General features: G+C 35.6%; 1 protein-coding gene across 48 annotated transcripts in view; it reads left to right on the top strand.

Moving 5' to 3' along the window:
* Positions 1 to 16,688, top strand: part of RIMS2 (regulating synaptic membrane exocytosis 2) — a 493,527-nt gene that overhangs the window by 141,470 nt on the left and 335,369 nt on the right. For 4 of the 48 annotated variants that reach the window (XM_052787047.1, XM_052787053.1, XM_052787048.1 and 1 more), the window contains exon 1: positions 15,876 to 16,476. The exons of 40 other annotated variants lie outside the window; for them this stretch is intronic. In XM_052787047.1, the coding sequence (XP_052643007.1) occupies positions 16,355 to 16,476 (122 nt within the window). In that variant the 5' untranslated portion in view covers positions 15,876 to 16,354. Of the gene's footprint in view, positions 1 to 15,875; positions 16,477 to 16,688 lie in introns of those variants that run through there. 4 more of the 48 variants (XM_052787050.1, XM_052787055.1, XM_052787054.1 and 1 more) reach the window with 3 other exon arrangements.

Genomic DNA, 16,688 nt, shown 5'->3' on the forward strand with positions numbered 1-16,688 from the left:
AGCCTCTGATTTTGATTGCTTCTATTTCTGAGTAGATAAATCTTTAGCCCAGGTGTCTTAAAAAAGTGTACAATCTTTACCTGGACCTGTGGAAACGAAGCATATTTGAAAATATGCTCAAATAAAATAGAGGCATTTTAACTTTTTTACCTATGTTTTTCCACCTGCTGACATATTTAAAGACAGTGAGAAATATTAAAAGGATTGTATAGAGACAATGTTTAAAATCAGGGAGTTGATATCCAAGAGTCAGACTGACAATGTTATGTGCAGATTTGTTCGTGTGCAGAAGCATCCACTAAGGACAACAGTGTCTCTAAACTTTTTAGAATTCTTTATGTAAGTATTAACTCACATGAATTTATTTTTTTTAACATTGGTGACCACCACAGTAGAAAAAACACAAAATTGTTGAGAAAGCATAATGATATTCTTTCACTTCATGAATAAATCTAATACTTTGTACAAGTATTTTGCAGGTTGAGTTTAAAATTGAATCAATATTCTTTTCCATGCGTGACTGCAAAGAGCTGTTACTGACTTTCCCTGGTGCTAGAACAGGATGCAAAATTTGGGCATTAGAGGTACCCTACAGTATTTTTAACATATTAACCAAAGATTTAAGTTTTACAGGATTTGAGCTGCATCCAAATAAGGTTTTATCTTTATCTTCCTGCTCCTGTTACAGCATTTTTCACCACTTTGATAGTCAGTCCTTGGAGCTGTAATGTGAAACCAATGTCGATCCGAAAACTGTAGTCTCAGTAGTTTTGCTTTTGTTTCTTGTGCTGTCTATCTTCCACTTCAGTGTATGCTTTGTATGATTCTTGAGGTAATAACTTAGAACAAATGAGCTAGTTTCTTCTTCACAGATGTCCTCTTTTAATTATTTCATTCCTCTATGTATAGGCTTAGGGGTGTGGATCAACATTTCATGGCTATTCCAGTTTTCCGGTAGAAACTAAAGCTACGCTTATCTGCTGTCTCAATCTGGAATGGCATAAAAAGGAAATTAATAACAACTATGGCCAGAGGAAGCAATAGAAATTTATGGGAAGGGAGCCAGAAAAAATGCAGTATTTAATTATTGAAAAGAAGTACCTTGGGTCCAAGAAAGTCAGAAAACCTTCAGTGCAGAAGTTTTAATGAAATAATTAGACACTTATGACAAGGATTAAGCTACACTTACTTTTGAGGATGAGTAAGGAGTTTGGTACCATCTGTAATGCAGAGTCTCTGTAAGAAGTTCCTAAATGGTACTGACATTGTCTATTAACAGCACGGACTACCTATAGCGGGTATGCTGTTGTTAATAGGTTGCAAGGGGTTGTAGCATCTCCATTCTATTCTAACTTCTGGAAAAGAGGGGGAGCTTTTTCTCTCCATTACCTTTGCAGAACTGTCTGTCTTCTGGCAAACAAAACTGCTTGTACAGTTGTGTTTGTCTCCTAATGTCGGTTTTGTGGGTCTCCTGCTCATGGGAATAGTGACAATGCCAACACAACATGCAGGACGTGCAGCCACACTGTGACTTCAGTGTGTTTTTTTCTGAGATGTGCATTGCTTCCTTCCCTCCCTCCCTTCCTTCCTCCCTTTTTATTTTCCCCACAGTAGCAGAACAACCAATCAGCTGGCTGTTCTTAAATTTTTTCTGATGATGTTTTATTAAAAGAAATACCTTTTTTTTTTAAAGCCAGCTTTTATCTAGCTGTAGAATCTGTACTGAGTAGCATTGGGCCTCTGACCAATGGTAGATACAATTTGGGATCCTTTTCTTAGAGAAAGCTAATCTGTTTGGAGAAGAGAAAAAGAGAAGAGGAAACTTCCCTAACTGTAGCAGAACTAACCTACCTTAATAAACAGTCTAAAACTGCTGTTTCTTTTCAAACATTAAAGAGTGTTTTAATTAAACACATAACAAAGAGATTGAACTTCAGCTTTAAGTGACAATCTGACCTTAGCTGCAATCATTCTCTGCAGTGAGCAAATCTCATGTTGGTTTTAGGGAATTTCATTTTCATAATTTACTGTGGAGTACCTTGTCAAAAATAATTCCATTGCAACATGGTGTTTGTATTTCACTTACTGTTACTGATTACTTGATTTTTTTCTTAATTATGCATATTTGTTGCATTCTGCTTACTGAAAACTAGCACTTACTATTTGACTTTTCTCACTCTTATGCAGAATGAGCTCAGGGAAGTCTTGATATTCGGTGCTGATATTTGGTATCTTTGAAGTGGAGTTTGGCTTTCCATTGCAGTCTTATGTTTCTGTATATCACAGCTATGTCTTTAACTGTGCTAAAAGACCATTAATAATCTAAATCTCTAAACACAGAGCTCAGCTGTATCAGAATATTGAACATTTTTTATTAAGTACTAACCACAGCTAACATTTATGGAATTAAATGTAGTTTTGCTTTTAGCTAAATTGACCCTGAAAGAAAGCAATACCAGAAAAAAAATTGAGGGTAGTACCATTTTAAATTTAATTTTTTAAATTATTGAGGCCAGTACCTTTCTGGGTTGAGCATGTCTTCTTAAAGTGCTGTTTTGTTGACCTTGCACAAACATGAATGTTAGAGCTCACTGTGTGTTCATAATCCTTAGTTGTGTTGTGCTCTGTTCTTTGGAGGTTAATTTCTCTTCAGGAGTATAAATAACAGATTTTGTTTGAATTTCACATTTACAAAATTGATGTGTAAAGGTGAATAAGTTACATCTGTGGAGTGCAGCTGAGGGAAATGGCTAACATTTAATAAAGGACTCTGCTAACTCAAGTTTGTAGTTTCTGGCAGCAAAGTGGTTCTGGAATCAGCAGGAGGCAATTCAATGAATGGCCTTTTATTTTCATACTTTTTACCAAAGCTATATAAAATAAAAATGAGAATGAATAATTGTTACTGGTACAAATTTTTTCTTTGGCTCTTTTTTTGTGCCTGTAGAAGTTACAAATGATAAAGCAATCACTTCTGCGGTGCAATTTAGTTGTCATATATCTTTTACATGGCAAGTGTAATAATTTTAGTAAATGTCAATCTACTTTATTAAGTCAGATCTGAGGAAAAAAAAATTAAAAATGAATGCAATAGGACCAGGGTGACCTTATTTTCATAATTAAAAATTACATTATTAAGCAATACTGTTTTGTTTTCTACCTTGTGTTTAGCATGATTATTCTGTTTCTTTTTCTGCCCCTTCTTCAATCCAAATCCTTTTTTGTCCCTTTATCTACTCTGGAATGTCTTTATCTAGTTAATTATTTATTCTATTAGCTTGTTTTCTTTTGTGTATCATCATCTCTTTCTTACTGGCGTGAGTTCGTACCAAACTCTGGCTAGACATTGGAAGTGTTTTCAAAGACATAGTCATGGTATTCCCTCACTTAAAGACAGACATTCTTTTCTTCTCTAACTCAGTTCTTTTTCTTTCCCCTAGCTCTAGCTCACCTCTCTTCCTCAATTTCCAACAATTCTGCAACCATTCATAAGTGTCCTTTTCAGATTTATGGTAAAGTAATTGGACACTTCTCTCCCAAGCTTTGAGAAATCTTAATTTTGTGCCCTTCAGTAAAAACAGGCCTCACTACATTCTTTACTAGCCAAAAGGAAGACAGCCACAGACATTTTAAGGGAATAGTTACCTGTTCTAGCAAAATAGTGCAGTACAATGTCTTTTCAAGTTAAGTAGAAAATGTAGGTGACCTGAAGTCAGCGACTCTTAACTTAAAGTGGAGTTTTAAAATCCAAGGTAATATCTATGTATGATATGCAGTGGGTTGTGTATATGCAACTTGCTCTGACATCTCTGCATTGTGCAGCACTGTGCCCTGTAATCATGCCCTGGTGTTTCAGAAAATGACATCAGAAAGTGCCCATTTCTGCAGCACTGGGCTTCCTGGAAATGCCATTAGGGACTTGGTAAGCGTATCATCTTCATAGAATAAGAGAAGGTTAAGTTGCTCCAAACACAGTTTTCCCAATTTCTGGTCCAGTGTTTTGTCAGCTGATATTACATGCTTGAATGGGTCCCTAGATGTAGTTTATCTGCCAAATTAAGTTTTTATTATGCAGCTTGTAATAGGACGAACCATGAACTTTGCTGCAGAAAACTCATTTTCTCTGGCAAAAAGAAACCAGCAAGGACAACAGTTCTTATGGTAATATCTTGATAGAAAGCAATGCATTTTAGCTGCAAGAGGTTTTATTCTGTAATGACTTTGTGAAAGTCCTGGACTTTAAATGATAGACTTCCTAGATGGTCACTTAAAAAAAAAATTAAAAAAATACCCATCAAGGCAGATGAGATTAAAGCAGAAAGCATCTGATTTTCTTTGTAATTCCAAATCAACTGGGAAGCTTCAGAAGGACATTGCATTCTAAAGTTCCAAATCAGTGCACAAAACCAATTTTTTTTCCCAGAGGTAGATTAATTTTAATTAAATCTTGTTGACTCTGGCATGAGGTGCTGGGCTGACAAAAATGGACCTACCTCAGTTGTTTCTTTATGCTCCAGTTAGAATTCTGAAAAATGTTTAACCTAGAAGAGGAATCACAATTAGTTCAACAATCTCACCTCTTGAATATAAAAAATTCGATGACTCAACAGTTAGTTAGTTCAGCAATTTCACCTCTTCATGATGCTGAGATAATTGCATTTTATTCCTGAAATGGACATGTAATGATTCATCTTCCTGTACCATTCATTAACAGGGATTAGAACAAAAAAGAATTCTTGAAAGAAACCCAATTTAACTTGGGTTTGCATTTCTTAAAAAACAATATATATTTTGGGTGCTTCCCATGTCTCATAGCTCAAGTAAATACAATGACTGGAGAATTTATTTTAATTTAGAAAATATGTATTAATATTTGAAGGAAGAAATTAGATATTTAATTGCTACTCAGCATACATTTTTTTTTTGACGTGGAGATTCTTCCCTAAACGACAATGTAAATTATAAAGACCCTGAGAATCAGAATGTGAAGGAAAAGAGGAAGATATGTCACTTAAACAATGGAAAAGGGAGGAGTATTTTGTAGATGAGACTGACTCAAAACAATCTCTGGAACTTTGGATGTTAAGGCCAGTAGTAGTAGTGTCTCAACTTCTCCTCTTCAACAAACTTGTTTTAGATGATGATAGACTATACTGCAGTAATGACTGATGCACTGGCATAGATCAGGACCATTCATTCTTACCTACTTTACTTCTTCACTCCCCCTTCAAGTAATTAAGAGTGTTTATAAGAATGCTTGTGTCCCATTTGTAGATATTCAGAAAAGCTGTCAGTTATTTTCAGAGTTAAGCCTGGTGAAGCTAACTAAACCAGGAGATTTCCCTCAAGACAAGCATTTTAAATTTCATGCTTTATGTGGCATATGGGTACTTCTTTTGGAAACATTTTTTTCTCTCTGAAAATGATATTTGGAAATTTATACTGTGGTATATCACCCAGTATCATGAAGCCTTACAGTTACAATAACAATCAATTATGAAATTAACCCTAACCCCCTCCCCAAAGCTTTTAATGTAATGACCAGAAGTGCCTTTACTCCATTAACATAAAATTCCAGTATTAAATGGAAATCTTTCCAAAGTAAAATATTTACACTGCTGTAATGCTTATAAAACCGAGGCTCCATGATACTGTCAAAGGAAATGATTTCCAGAGGTGTGTGATCATCAGGAAAATATTCTTCTGGTATTCCAATCAGCTGAAGATAGGTGCAACCCAGGAGACCATAAATCTTATAATGACATGAAAGGAAGATAAATTAGTCTCTCTGAACTTGTTCCCAAGATATGGAAGGCTCCAGCTTTTATCCAGTGTATTGAACAGCAGAAATTAATAAACAATGCAGTGCATAGATGTGTTCTCCTAGCTCCTGTTTCACAAAATGAAAAGGCTAATCTTGATCTTGCTGTCATTTGGAGAATGATCTCTCTTCTAGCCTATATATTAGCCTTTGTTTCCATCACAGAACCCCTGGACACATTGACACCCAACACAAGTTTGGAGGCCTTTTAAGGTCCAAATTAGCCGTCTGAAAGTAGAGATACTGCAATAAATCTCTTAGGTTATTTTCCAGGTGACTAAAAGGAATTTCTAAAATTAATTAAACTCTCAGGTTCACAGGGAATGAGAGCCAATTTCTGCAATGTATAACCACCATGGACTTCGAGATCAGTGTAACTGTTACTTTCTTTACATAATAAGGAGCTTTATGACCAGCCTGCTCACCCAAAGAAGTGTTTGTGTAAAGGATCTCATCCACAGAGGATGACAACTGTGTATTTTACAAAGAGAACATTATCTCTTTACCTGAGTGTGTATATTGAAATCATTACTGTGCTGGGTGCATTTACGTTGTTGGTAATCATCAGTGGACTATTGTAGGATTTAGTTTTTGCTGTCTGCTTTATGCTAATCATGTCCTCTCTTAAATTGGTATAATTAGGAGAATAAGGGATATAAGTACAAACTGCCTGTGAGCACTGAGCACTGTTCACCTTGAATACATCATCCTGAGGCAGAGAGGAAAGACAGATATCTGAAAACTGTTAGTGCGTGTATTTTCAACTTCTGTTTTTAGTATTTTACAGTATTAATCATGCATCATACTGTGTTAGTAATATTTCAAATCACCTTTTGTTTTCTTTGAAAGGTGACAAAAGATAACTTTTGATGAGAGTGAAGAACAGAAATTTCTTTTGTAGCAGATGAAGTTTTCAATGCATTGTTTCAAAAATCAATCAAATCTCTGTCCTAGGCCAGCACTTCTTGACTAGTGAGACACATCTCATTGGTGAACCATCCAGAACTGCAAATGAGGCATAAAGCAGGATTCATGTACTGTAATGAGGTGCAAAGAAATATCAATTGATTGTGAGTCAGCTGAAGGTAAAATTGGTTGAAATATACTACTCTAAACCACACATTCTGCAAGGTGCAGCATCTACTGCATATTGAGCCTGCTGTATCAATGTGTATTACACGTACTCCTCTGCTTATTCAACCAGAGTATAACAGCTTTCTGTTCCTGTCAGGTAATGCCGCTATTCCTTTAGTCAGGGAAATGAATTTTCAGTTCTTTTCTAACTCTGATTGCCCAATTCTTCCATCTTAATAGTATTCCTTTAATACTTTAAAAAATATTATTTATGTATTTTATACCACATGTATGAACCTGCACAAATGTATATATTAATACTAAAAACTTAGGATGTATAGCCATTTCAGTAAACTGTCAGACACTCTGAAGAAAGTGGAGAACTGATTATAGGATCATTCTATGACCCAGAGTTTACAGACATTATTTTGTGGAGAAAACCGGATGTATTTCTCCTGTAGGAAGCCCACCAGTCCTGCAGACATGAAACAAAATTAGCAATATCTATGAATTATTTTAGTACAAACTAGAATCGCGGTCTTGCAGGTTGAAGAAGTAATTTCTACATTTATTAGACAAATAGGTTGGTTTTTGTTTGCCAAATGCAATTTCTGCCCCAGCAGTTTTTTAGATAAATTATGTCTTAGGTCAGGGCAGTGTGTTAAAACCCATGTATCACTAGATTTTAGGGCTTCTTTTTTAATATGGGAGATCTACCATCAATAGGAATTTTGCTAGAAAACATGCAGATCCATAAAGTGCCTGGATTATATGGTGGGACAATGCACGAGTAGGAAAAAGGGAGAGCACACCTGGATTTTTTTCTGACATGGTGTCAGAACACAGCCAAGGCAGGAGTTGGAAAGTGTTCTCAGATCCAGCAATAGAAATGCAACCACAGAGTTATATTCATACCTCCTAAATAAGGTACTTAGACAAGCATAAGAACACTTCATTAAACCTATTTTTGGGCACTCATGCAATTTTCTGTCACATGGGGTTTTTTTTACATGCTCCTCTCTCTCGCTATTGATTATACAGGAAAAAAAGATGGGTAGGCTTCTGAACTACGCACCTTAGTCATCTATATTTAAGTGGAATGAATCTGGATGTCTGTGTTAATAACTTCAGACAATGATTCAGGCAATCTAAATTCAACCTCTGAATTTGCCTAAAATCAATAACATCTTCATTTTTAAGCATAGAATTCCCTAAGGAAGGAATACTTAGAAACGCCCAGCTCTGGCAAGTGAGGCAGGAACTAGGCACTGGAGCTTTGTTGCAGACCACAGGTAGGCAACAATGTACTTAAAACAGTATTCAGAGGTTTTTTTGTGAACATGTCATGTGGCATATAATATTATTATCAAAATAGCAAAATCCAAAGTGCCTTATTCCACTTGTGCTGGAAAAAAACCTCAAACTCAACACTATACTATTTCATGTTTTTAAGTCACCCGATGCGACTTGTGGTGTGCCCTAGCAATAGAAGCTTTTTGATTCACCATGCAAGCTGTATATATTGCGTAATATTCAGAAGGGTGAGAAGGACAGAGGTAAAAAAAATAATTAAAATTAAACATTTCATGTAATTATTTTCAACTATTCTATGGCTTGTCATATTTAAACAAAATTTCCCATATTGCCTTTCAACTAAAGTATTAAAGAGAATTCCACGGAGAGGTTTGAGAAGCCATAATTTATATTGAGCTAAGGAAATTAACCAATAAGTCAAAATTATTCGTGTTAAAGATAGCTTAAAAATAATTATACTGGGAGGTATACCTGGTTCTGAGGCATAACTACTGATTCGTTTCAAGAAGTAGTACTGTCATGGTATAGTCTATCATCATTAATAGCAAAGGAATTTTAAATGATAATTTTCATATTTCCCTTGTCCAATTTATTTGGCTTTTTTTCCTCTATCTTACTCATCCTGGAATGCGCAATTTGTACAGTCAGTGCCAGTTTTTGTATGTGTCCATACTAGGCCTAACAGCAGGATTTCCCAAGTGAACATATGGCACATTTCCTAGTGTCTGCATAAGGAGCAGATCATTGTGTTATCTGAGTTTCAAAAAATGTAGATTTTTTTTAACACTGAAACTATTTATAATAAACAAGTCATCTAGCATTTAATTTTCACAAATTTTCATTTTTTCCTTTCATAGGTTTAGAATTTAATTAAGCCATAACTGGTCAAAATAAGGTAAACACTCAGCTTCCAAATATTTTATTTGTAAAATGTATTCTTTCCAAACTAGTAAGTATACAGGTGAAATCTCATGTTTAACTTGCTTGCCACCTAGAAGGTTTTAAAGCAATACTGATCAGTGGGTCATGATTATTTCTGTCATTTACTTAGACCATGATGAGACGCAGGGAAGTGAATTGTTTGGTCTCACCACAGAACTTCAGCACACCTAATTAGGGACAGTTGGCACTTTCCTGCTAAGGAAGTCCAAAGCTGATATGGAATCTCCCAAGACTTGGCCTTTTGGGCTGATGTAGTCTATACTCCTTGACTTTCTTCGGAATCTATACATGTCAAGGTTAATTTTGTCTTTCATTAAAAAATAGACATTTGCTTGCCTTTTTTTCCCCCTGTGTTGAGGACATTAGTTCTGAGAATTTTCAGAGATGGAAATATCCAGATTCCTGTGAAGGTGCAAAATGTAAACTGACAGCTTATCTTTGCATTTTATCCTGAATGTAAGTAGATTAATCAGAGCATCCTCTTAACCATTCGGAGTGTTGTGGTACTTGCTGGGTGAGTTCATGACTGAGGAAGAGTGCACAGACTGCTTCCACTGGCACTAGAGCAGTTCCAAAATTTGGAAACGCGCTAGAGGCATAGTGCTGAACTGCGCTTTTGGGCCTTGATCCAAAGACTATTGGCATGCAGTGTTATCCCTGATTTCACTGGAGTTAGGCTACTAAACAGTTGCTGCTACAGGGAACAGTAGCTCAACAGGCTTTGGAACAGCAAAGTTCTAGTACCCTGAACGCAGCAAGTAAGAGAATGGATTGGGGTTCACACATCTTATCTGGAGCACTGACATTATTCTTATGTGTAACCTGAACCAGATCACTTAAGCTTAATTTCCTAAAGTATTTAGTAGATAATGTACTTACAAGGTTTGTGATGATTAACTATTTCTGTAAAGCTCATTCTAAGGATGAATTATTATTATTTCATTATTTGGTGTTACTGTTGGTGGAACAGGAGATAAACTTTGGTGAGTCCTTTGCGCATGGGATACCATTAGCAGCAAGTCCAATGGAAACTGAGGAATGAGGGAGTTAAATACAACAGAGAGAGGTGGTTCCATGAGCACCAGAATCAATACAGCCTATAATGGTGTCTCATGTTTTTCTATCCTATTTCCTCTGCGATGTGGTGGAGGATCACAATAACTTAAGCACCTTTTCCTATCGTTTATAATAATTTTGTCAAACTTAAGTTGGCAATGACGTGGCTATTTACTGACCATATTCTGACTGTCTTTCTACTGCCAAAGTCAATGGGTAATGGCTCAGTTCTACCCACCCTTCCTCTATGTGCACTGACTTGGGTCTTTCTCCTCCTATGATGATGCTGATTTTCACACAGCTTGCTGGAATTTAACTATTTTAATATTTATGCCCCTGTGAAATTAACCAGTCTCCTCAAGCATATTAATCATGGTGATAGATGGTAATATGGACAGAAAAATACATAAACAGACTGTCCAGGTTTCTAAGTCTCATATCCTTGGTTTAAAATCTGTAACTTAGGCTAAAAGGAGAGTATAGATTACTATTAAAGGGCTAAATGGAAGGAAGATGAAGAAGGACATTAAAAAGAATTATATGAATATGGATAGAATGCCTCAAAAATGAAAGTATGGAATCAGGGAAGTGTGGATGATACTGAGATAAAAATGCAAGCAAGAAAAAACAATATTTGATGGTTGAACATGAGGATGAATTTACGTTCTTTTACATTACTGCACTTTGTTAGTGGATATTTTCTGTAACAAGGTTGGGTCTCTTAGCTGGAATTTCAGTATCTTCCATCGTAGATCTGTGACCTGACTACCAGGGAATAAAATCAGTATCACTTTTCTGTTCTCAATGAATGTTTAACTCAGTGAATTAAATAGTTCTTTCAATATTTAATTATTTTACGGCAGAGAGAACAGTCTCAACAGCAAAGGCAAATTCCCTTTGGAATAACCAAGAGGGTGTTGATGAGGACTTTGTGGGCATATTTGAGGAAGCCAGAAGAGAAACTTGGGACTCAGTTTTCCATGTTCCCAGACACTGTTCTAACTGCCAGACTTCCTGTAATAAAAAGAAGGGTGCGTTTTGAATGACTGCTCAGGCGCCAGCTCAAGGAGAGGATTCATTATTACAATTCTTGGGCAGAGACTGATGCTTCCCTGCAGCCTGGATTTAGGTACTTTTATCCTTTTGGGGTTGAGGCTTTATCTGCATCCCTCTCTTTATTATGTCCTATCCTAGATATTCGGGATACTGGCTTCTATGACTCCTATTCTTATGTGATTAAATTTACAGTTGTAGATTTTGCCTTAGTTCTTGCTAATCTTTCCTTGTGAAGCTGAACCTTTGAACACTGACGTGATGAAATAGAAATGAACGTGTGCTTTATGCCAGAAGAAAGTCTGGTTGCATTTCACTTGCAGTAGTGAAGTGAAATGTCCATCCTTGAATTTAATTTAAGTTAGTCCTTTAAAATCATGTCCCACCTTGAAGCATCAGTTCGCTAATCTGACCCAAAATGAGTAGTCTTATAAACTGTAATAATGTAACACCATCCAATGTGCAAGGCCACTGTTGTTAACTTACCTGTCTGAAAAGCATTTGTTCAGATGGTTTTTCTTCTCATAATGAGAATACTTAAAAAGTAAAAATTTTTTAATTCTAAATATTTAGCTAAATGCTTTGGTAAAGGCATGTTGGAAAGCAATGGTAGCTGCATTACAGGTATTTATGTGCTATTAATTACCCAATTTTATTTAGTGTCTAGATGAAAAAAATAGAGGTTTGACTTTCTGTACATTTAAAAAATCCTACTCTTACCCCCAAACTCCAAGTGACTCATCTTTACCATTTTCATCTGTGATTCCATCAAGCTATATTTATGTAATATCCAGTAAATTAGAATGGAATTGAATCCAAAGTTGTACTTGATAGTATCTTTTATCACAGAACAATCTTTGCCTTATGAGCTGTAATGTATAGCTTTAATGAGGTTGCAAGACTTTACCTTGTTTAAGCTACAACTTTCTGTGAAATGTCTTTTCTGTGTGGCTATAATAAAGAAGTCATGCCTATAAGTAATGTTTGAGACAACATATTTGTACAAATTGTCAACTTTCTTTGTATAGTAGGTTTACCTTAAGAGCTTTCTGAATTCTAGAATCAAAATCAAAGAAGTTTAATCTTATATTTGAAATAGAAATGTTTATATAAATTGAAAAATATTCACACATACTTGGGAGCTTTCTAGAATAACTTTTCTTCCAAACTACTTGTAGCTGGAGGGTGTTTATTAAGATTCAGCTTCGACAGAGAAATAGGTATCTGTATGGATCTCAGTGTAGCCTGGCTTAATGCACCCAATGATGCTTTCCCAGGCTTGTCTTTTCATTTTGAAATAGGCTGTCAGCCATGTCAGGTAGTTGCTTAGACTATCTGGTACTCGTTTTTCCCATTCTGTGCAATATCTTTAAAGCACTTTATATTCATGTCTATGAAATCCTTCGTAAAACTGGTGAAGAAATGAAATTTATTATTACTAAACCATATTTAGCAAGATTGTGTACATATATATGCAAGTATAAATACACAAAATACTATAATAAAGATCTCTATCAAAATTATTTGAATCAGGCCCTCAGTTGTTAGGAAACAACAGAATCACAAGTGCTTGAGTAGTGCTTGGCTTACCTAGTGCATGTTGAAGTACACAATTAGGGGTGTTTTGAAAAAAGAAGCCTGTGCACATAGGACCTCTTTTTTCTTATAATATGGATATTGGTGGGTGTAGAGTGAGTGACCTGAAGAAGAGAAAAGGAGATCTCAGGTGTAAGGAAGTTAAATATCAAATAGAGAAAAGAATTAATTCCTGTCTTTTCCAGAATTTTTATGTGAGGCTTTTAATCTGGGAATGCTGAGGATATAATTTCCTAAATCTTAAAAATGACACCAAATCACTGTGCCCTTCACCACAGGAAATTTTTTAATGTAAAAAATACTGAGACATTTGAAGATCACTAACAGGATCAACATAAGGTAACTAGTAGCTGTACTGTTTTGTTCTCAAACAATATTAGTGCACAGGAAATAAATTTTATTTGTGGTTCCACAGACTTCTTTTGATTATCAGCTCCATTCTGGCTCTGAAAGGATGGGTACTTCAGTGGGCACAGCCTACAGTGCTCATGCTCCTTCATTCCATCCCCTCCAGCCTCTTCTTGCTAGGCCTCTTTGTTTCCTTGATTCTTCTCAGCCCAAATGATTATATTTTGGAAAAGGTGGAAGTAACTAAGAAGAGGGCTTAGTAATAAGTCTACATTATAGGGTCAATACAATAATATCGGCCACATAGTAAATACAGGAAGGAATTGTTTATTGGCCAAGGGGTCTCATGGAGAGCGATAGAAGGGTCAGGAAAGGAAGGCAATTCTGTTTATTTTTCTGTACCATTTATTTTTTGAAATAAAAAAATTGTATTTCTAATCAACAGTAACTTAAATCTTGATGAAAATTCCAGACATGCAAAAAAATGTGTATTTGTACAACTCCCTTGTCATTATAGTTGAATTTTCTGCTAGCAGCAACTATGGGTTATTTGCCTTTAAAAGTATCCTTTTACTTTTATCTTTTCCATATTAAAGGTCTTACTTGCATGAATATCTGCAGAGTACTCTTCATTCCTTACCCCAGAATTAAACGAAAAAATTAGAAATTTTAAATATGTATCCCATTTTGTCAGTAGTTTTAGAACAATTTTACAAAAAAAGAATGTATGTCATAACTTCCATTTTAAATATCTGAAAGTGAAGACACAGAAAGGTGAAAGTCAAACGTTCAGACCTTGGTTGCAACTACAGGAACATTTTGGCTTTGATGAGCATTCATAAGGCACAAACAAAATGGTGATATAATTGAAATATATGTTAAAATATTGGTCTTGTACCTGCTCCATGGTCAACATTTTCTCTGGATGGTTAAGTGGTGCATATGAGACTAATAATTATTTGAATAACTTGAATCATTTGTAACAAGATGATGCTGTTTCTTGCAGCAGATACGAAAATTTTGTCTTTTTGATGGAATGAATGTAAAGGCAATTTTTCTGATCTTACAAACATGAATTCTCTGTAATGTAGGCAAGGTATTTACCAAGTATTAAGTTTTCTTTTTATTATAGTGAGATAGCCATAAACACCCATTAGGTCCTACTCCGGGATCAAACAGTTACCAGCTTTGCCATACATATAGCCTGGTACTTTTTACCACAAGTTGTAATGCATTTCTCAAATACAAATGTTTCCATAATGCAAAGTATGCTACAGGCATAAACCCAGATATTAAGAACTATTTTGTGTAGTACTTTGTAGGTTTTCACATGACTTTTGGGAACAGTTTTATTAGCAGATATTTTCTTGATTTTTTTTTTTTAAATATTTAACATGGGTGTTAGTAGGGAGTCTTCTATATCTCATTTAGAGGGGTCTGGAGATGCATTTGTTCCTATTTCTTTTTTTGTTTGAAAATCTGAGTTGTAGCTGACCCTTTTGGCCAAAGAAGCCTGCATGAGTACTCCTTTCTGAGCACATCAATACAACACTTTAATTAGCTGGAAGGTTGCTTATTCCCATATCTTCTGGGATTAAAATCGCTTTCAGTGGAAGAGCTTTAATAATGGCCCTCATTTTATGTTGGTTTATTTGGAGATTTTGTAATTAGTGCTAAGATGTTAAAAGCTGTGGATAGAAAATGAGATATTCTAAGGAAAATCTTTTTAATTGTTATTTTTCAATTTGACAAGGATAGAATATATTCTCTAATGTTATGTAATGTCATCCTCTGGCACAAGCATTGAAAGAAAAGAGGAAAAATATGCTTTGTAGTCAGGGATACTTATTTTCTGTACATTTAATGGTATTCACCATGCATATTATGCTGCAGAATCTCACTGTGTTCCGTTCAATGACTGAGTCTGCTTCTTGCTCTTTGACTTCCTATACTGTATGTGTACTGGAGACATAGGCACAAGCATTGAAAGAAAAGAGGAAAAATATGTTTTGTAGTCAGGGGTACTTATTTTCTGTACATTTAATGGTATTCACCATGCATATTATGCTGCAGAATCTCACTGTGTTCCGTTCAATGACTGAGTCTGCTTCTTGCTCTTTGACTTCCTATACTGTATGTGTACTGGAGACGTAGGCTCCTAAGACAGTGGGTTTTCCTGGAAACAGGTATGGAGCACCCAGAGAAGTAATTGATTTTGCTCGGTTGCATCATGGCTGATTCTGTGCAATAAACTTTTAAAAGATGCCGAAGACTTCTTATTTTGAAACATAGTACATATATAATGCAGTCATTCCTTTTAGTAATTGATCAAGTTTGCATGATAAATCATTGCCTTGATGCTGTATGTACAGTACCTAACAGACTAGTTACGTATAGAATGTATACTGTTTGCTTCAGTCATGGATTGATATTACATTTAAATGTTTGCACTGAAAAACTTGTTATCTCATGTAAGGTACGGTATAGCTTTTCAGGTATGAGATGAAAGGTCTATTGTTACAGTCTCAGTGCTACATGTTTTTTATTATATGAAGAATATTTTTAGAGTGCTCTTTCTGTCCTGTAGAGCTGCCTCTATGTTAAAAAAAAAAAAAAAAAAAGACCTACATACACGGTCACTGATGTTAGTCATTTTTACAGGGGAGGGAAGGAGGAGGGGAAGATGCAGAAATCCTCCTCCTCTTAGACAGTAGTAACAGCGTGAGGATGCCTTGTCCTCATTTTTTTTTACTTCTGAGATTTTATTGCTGGCAGCCAGATGTGCTGAAACTCCTGACGACAGCATCTATTCACTGCGTGTTTTTAATAGGCTTAGAGAAATATGAGTAGAGTACATGAAAGCAGCTCAGCTTCACACTTCAGCTGGGAATGCCCAAAAAGCTTACTGCTGTTTAGAATTCTTGCTACAGTCAGGAGAAAGCAGCACGGGTACTAAATCTTCTACGACTGAATTAGAAGAATAATGACTGTACAATTAACTATCAGCCCGTGCTCATTTAGGCACAGTTTTTACAGAGATCAGGAAAAATATGGAACTTGATTGGCATGTTTGCATTTGACGGTGTGTACAAAATAGATGACTTTTAAGACAGGTGGTGAAGAAAAATAGAAGGGAAGGAAAGAGAGAAAATGCAATTTGAGACACTGCGCCAGGTCTGCAATTCTGTTTTATCTCATTTTCATGGGGTTTTCTCATCCCCTCCAAATATTTTACAAAATGATCTTTTTGGACAAACGTTGAACAACACTAGGTGAGTAGAAATGAAACATTTTTGCCTTACCATTGCTATGCTTATGCTGACAGTAATCTATTTGCATGTTTTTCAGTCGGGTACTTTTATAATTGCACTCTTAGATATTAATATTTTTATGGTAGCAGTGAGTCTCTCCTGTTGGTGCTTTTATGTTTATGTAAGGATTTAAATGAGAACTCAATCTGCAGAAAGCAAGCCAGCAAAGATAG

This window comes from Harpia harpyja, chromosome 5 (genome assembly GCF_026419915.1).
Source record: "Harpia harpyja isolate bHarHar1 chromosome 5, bHarHar1 primary haplotype, whole genome shotgun sequence".
Classification (NCBI taxonomy): Eukaryota; Metazoa; Chordata; class Aves; order Accipitriformes; family Accipitridae; genus Harpia; species Harpia harpyja.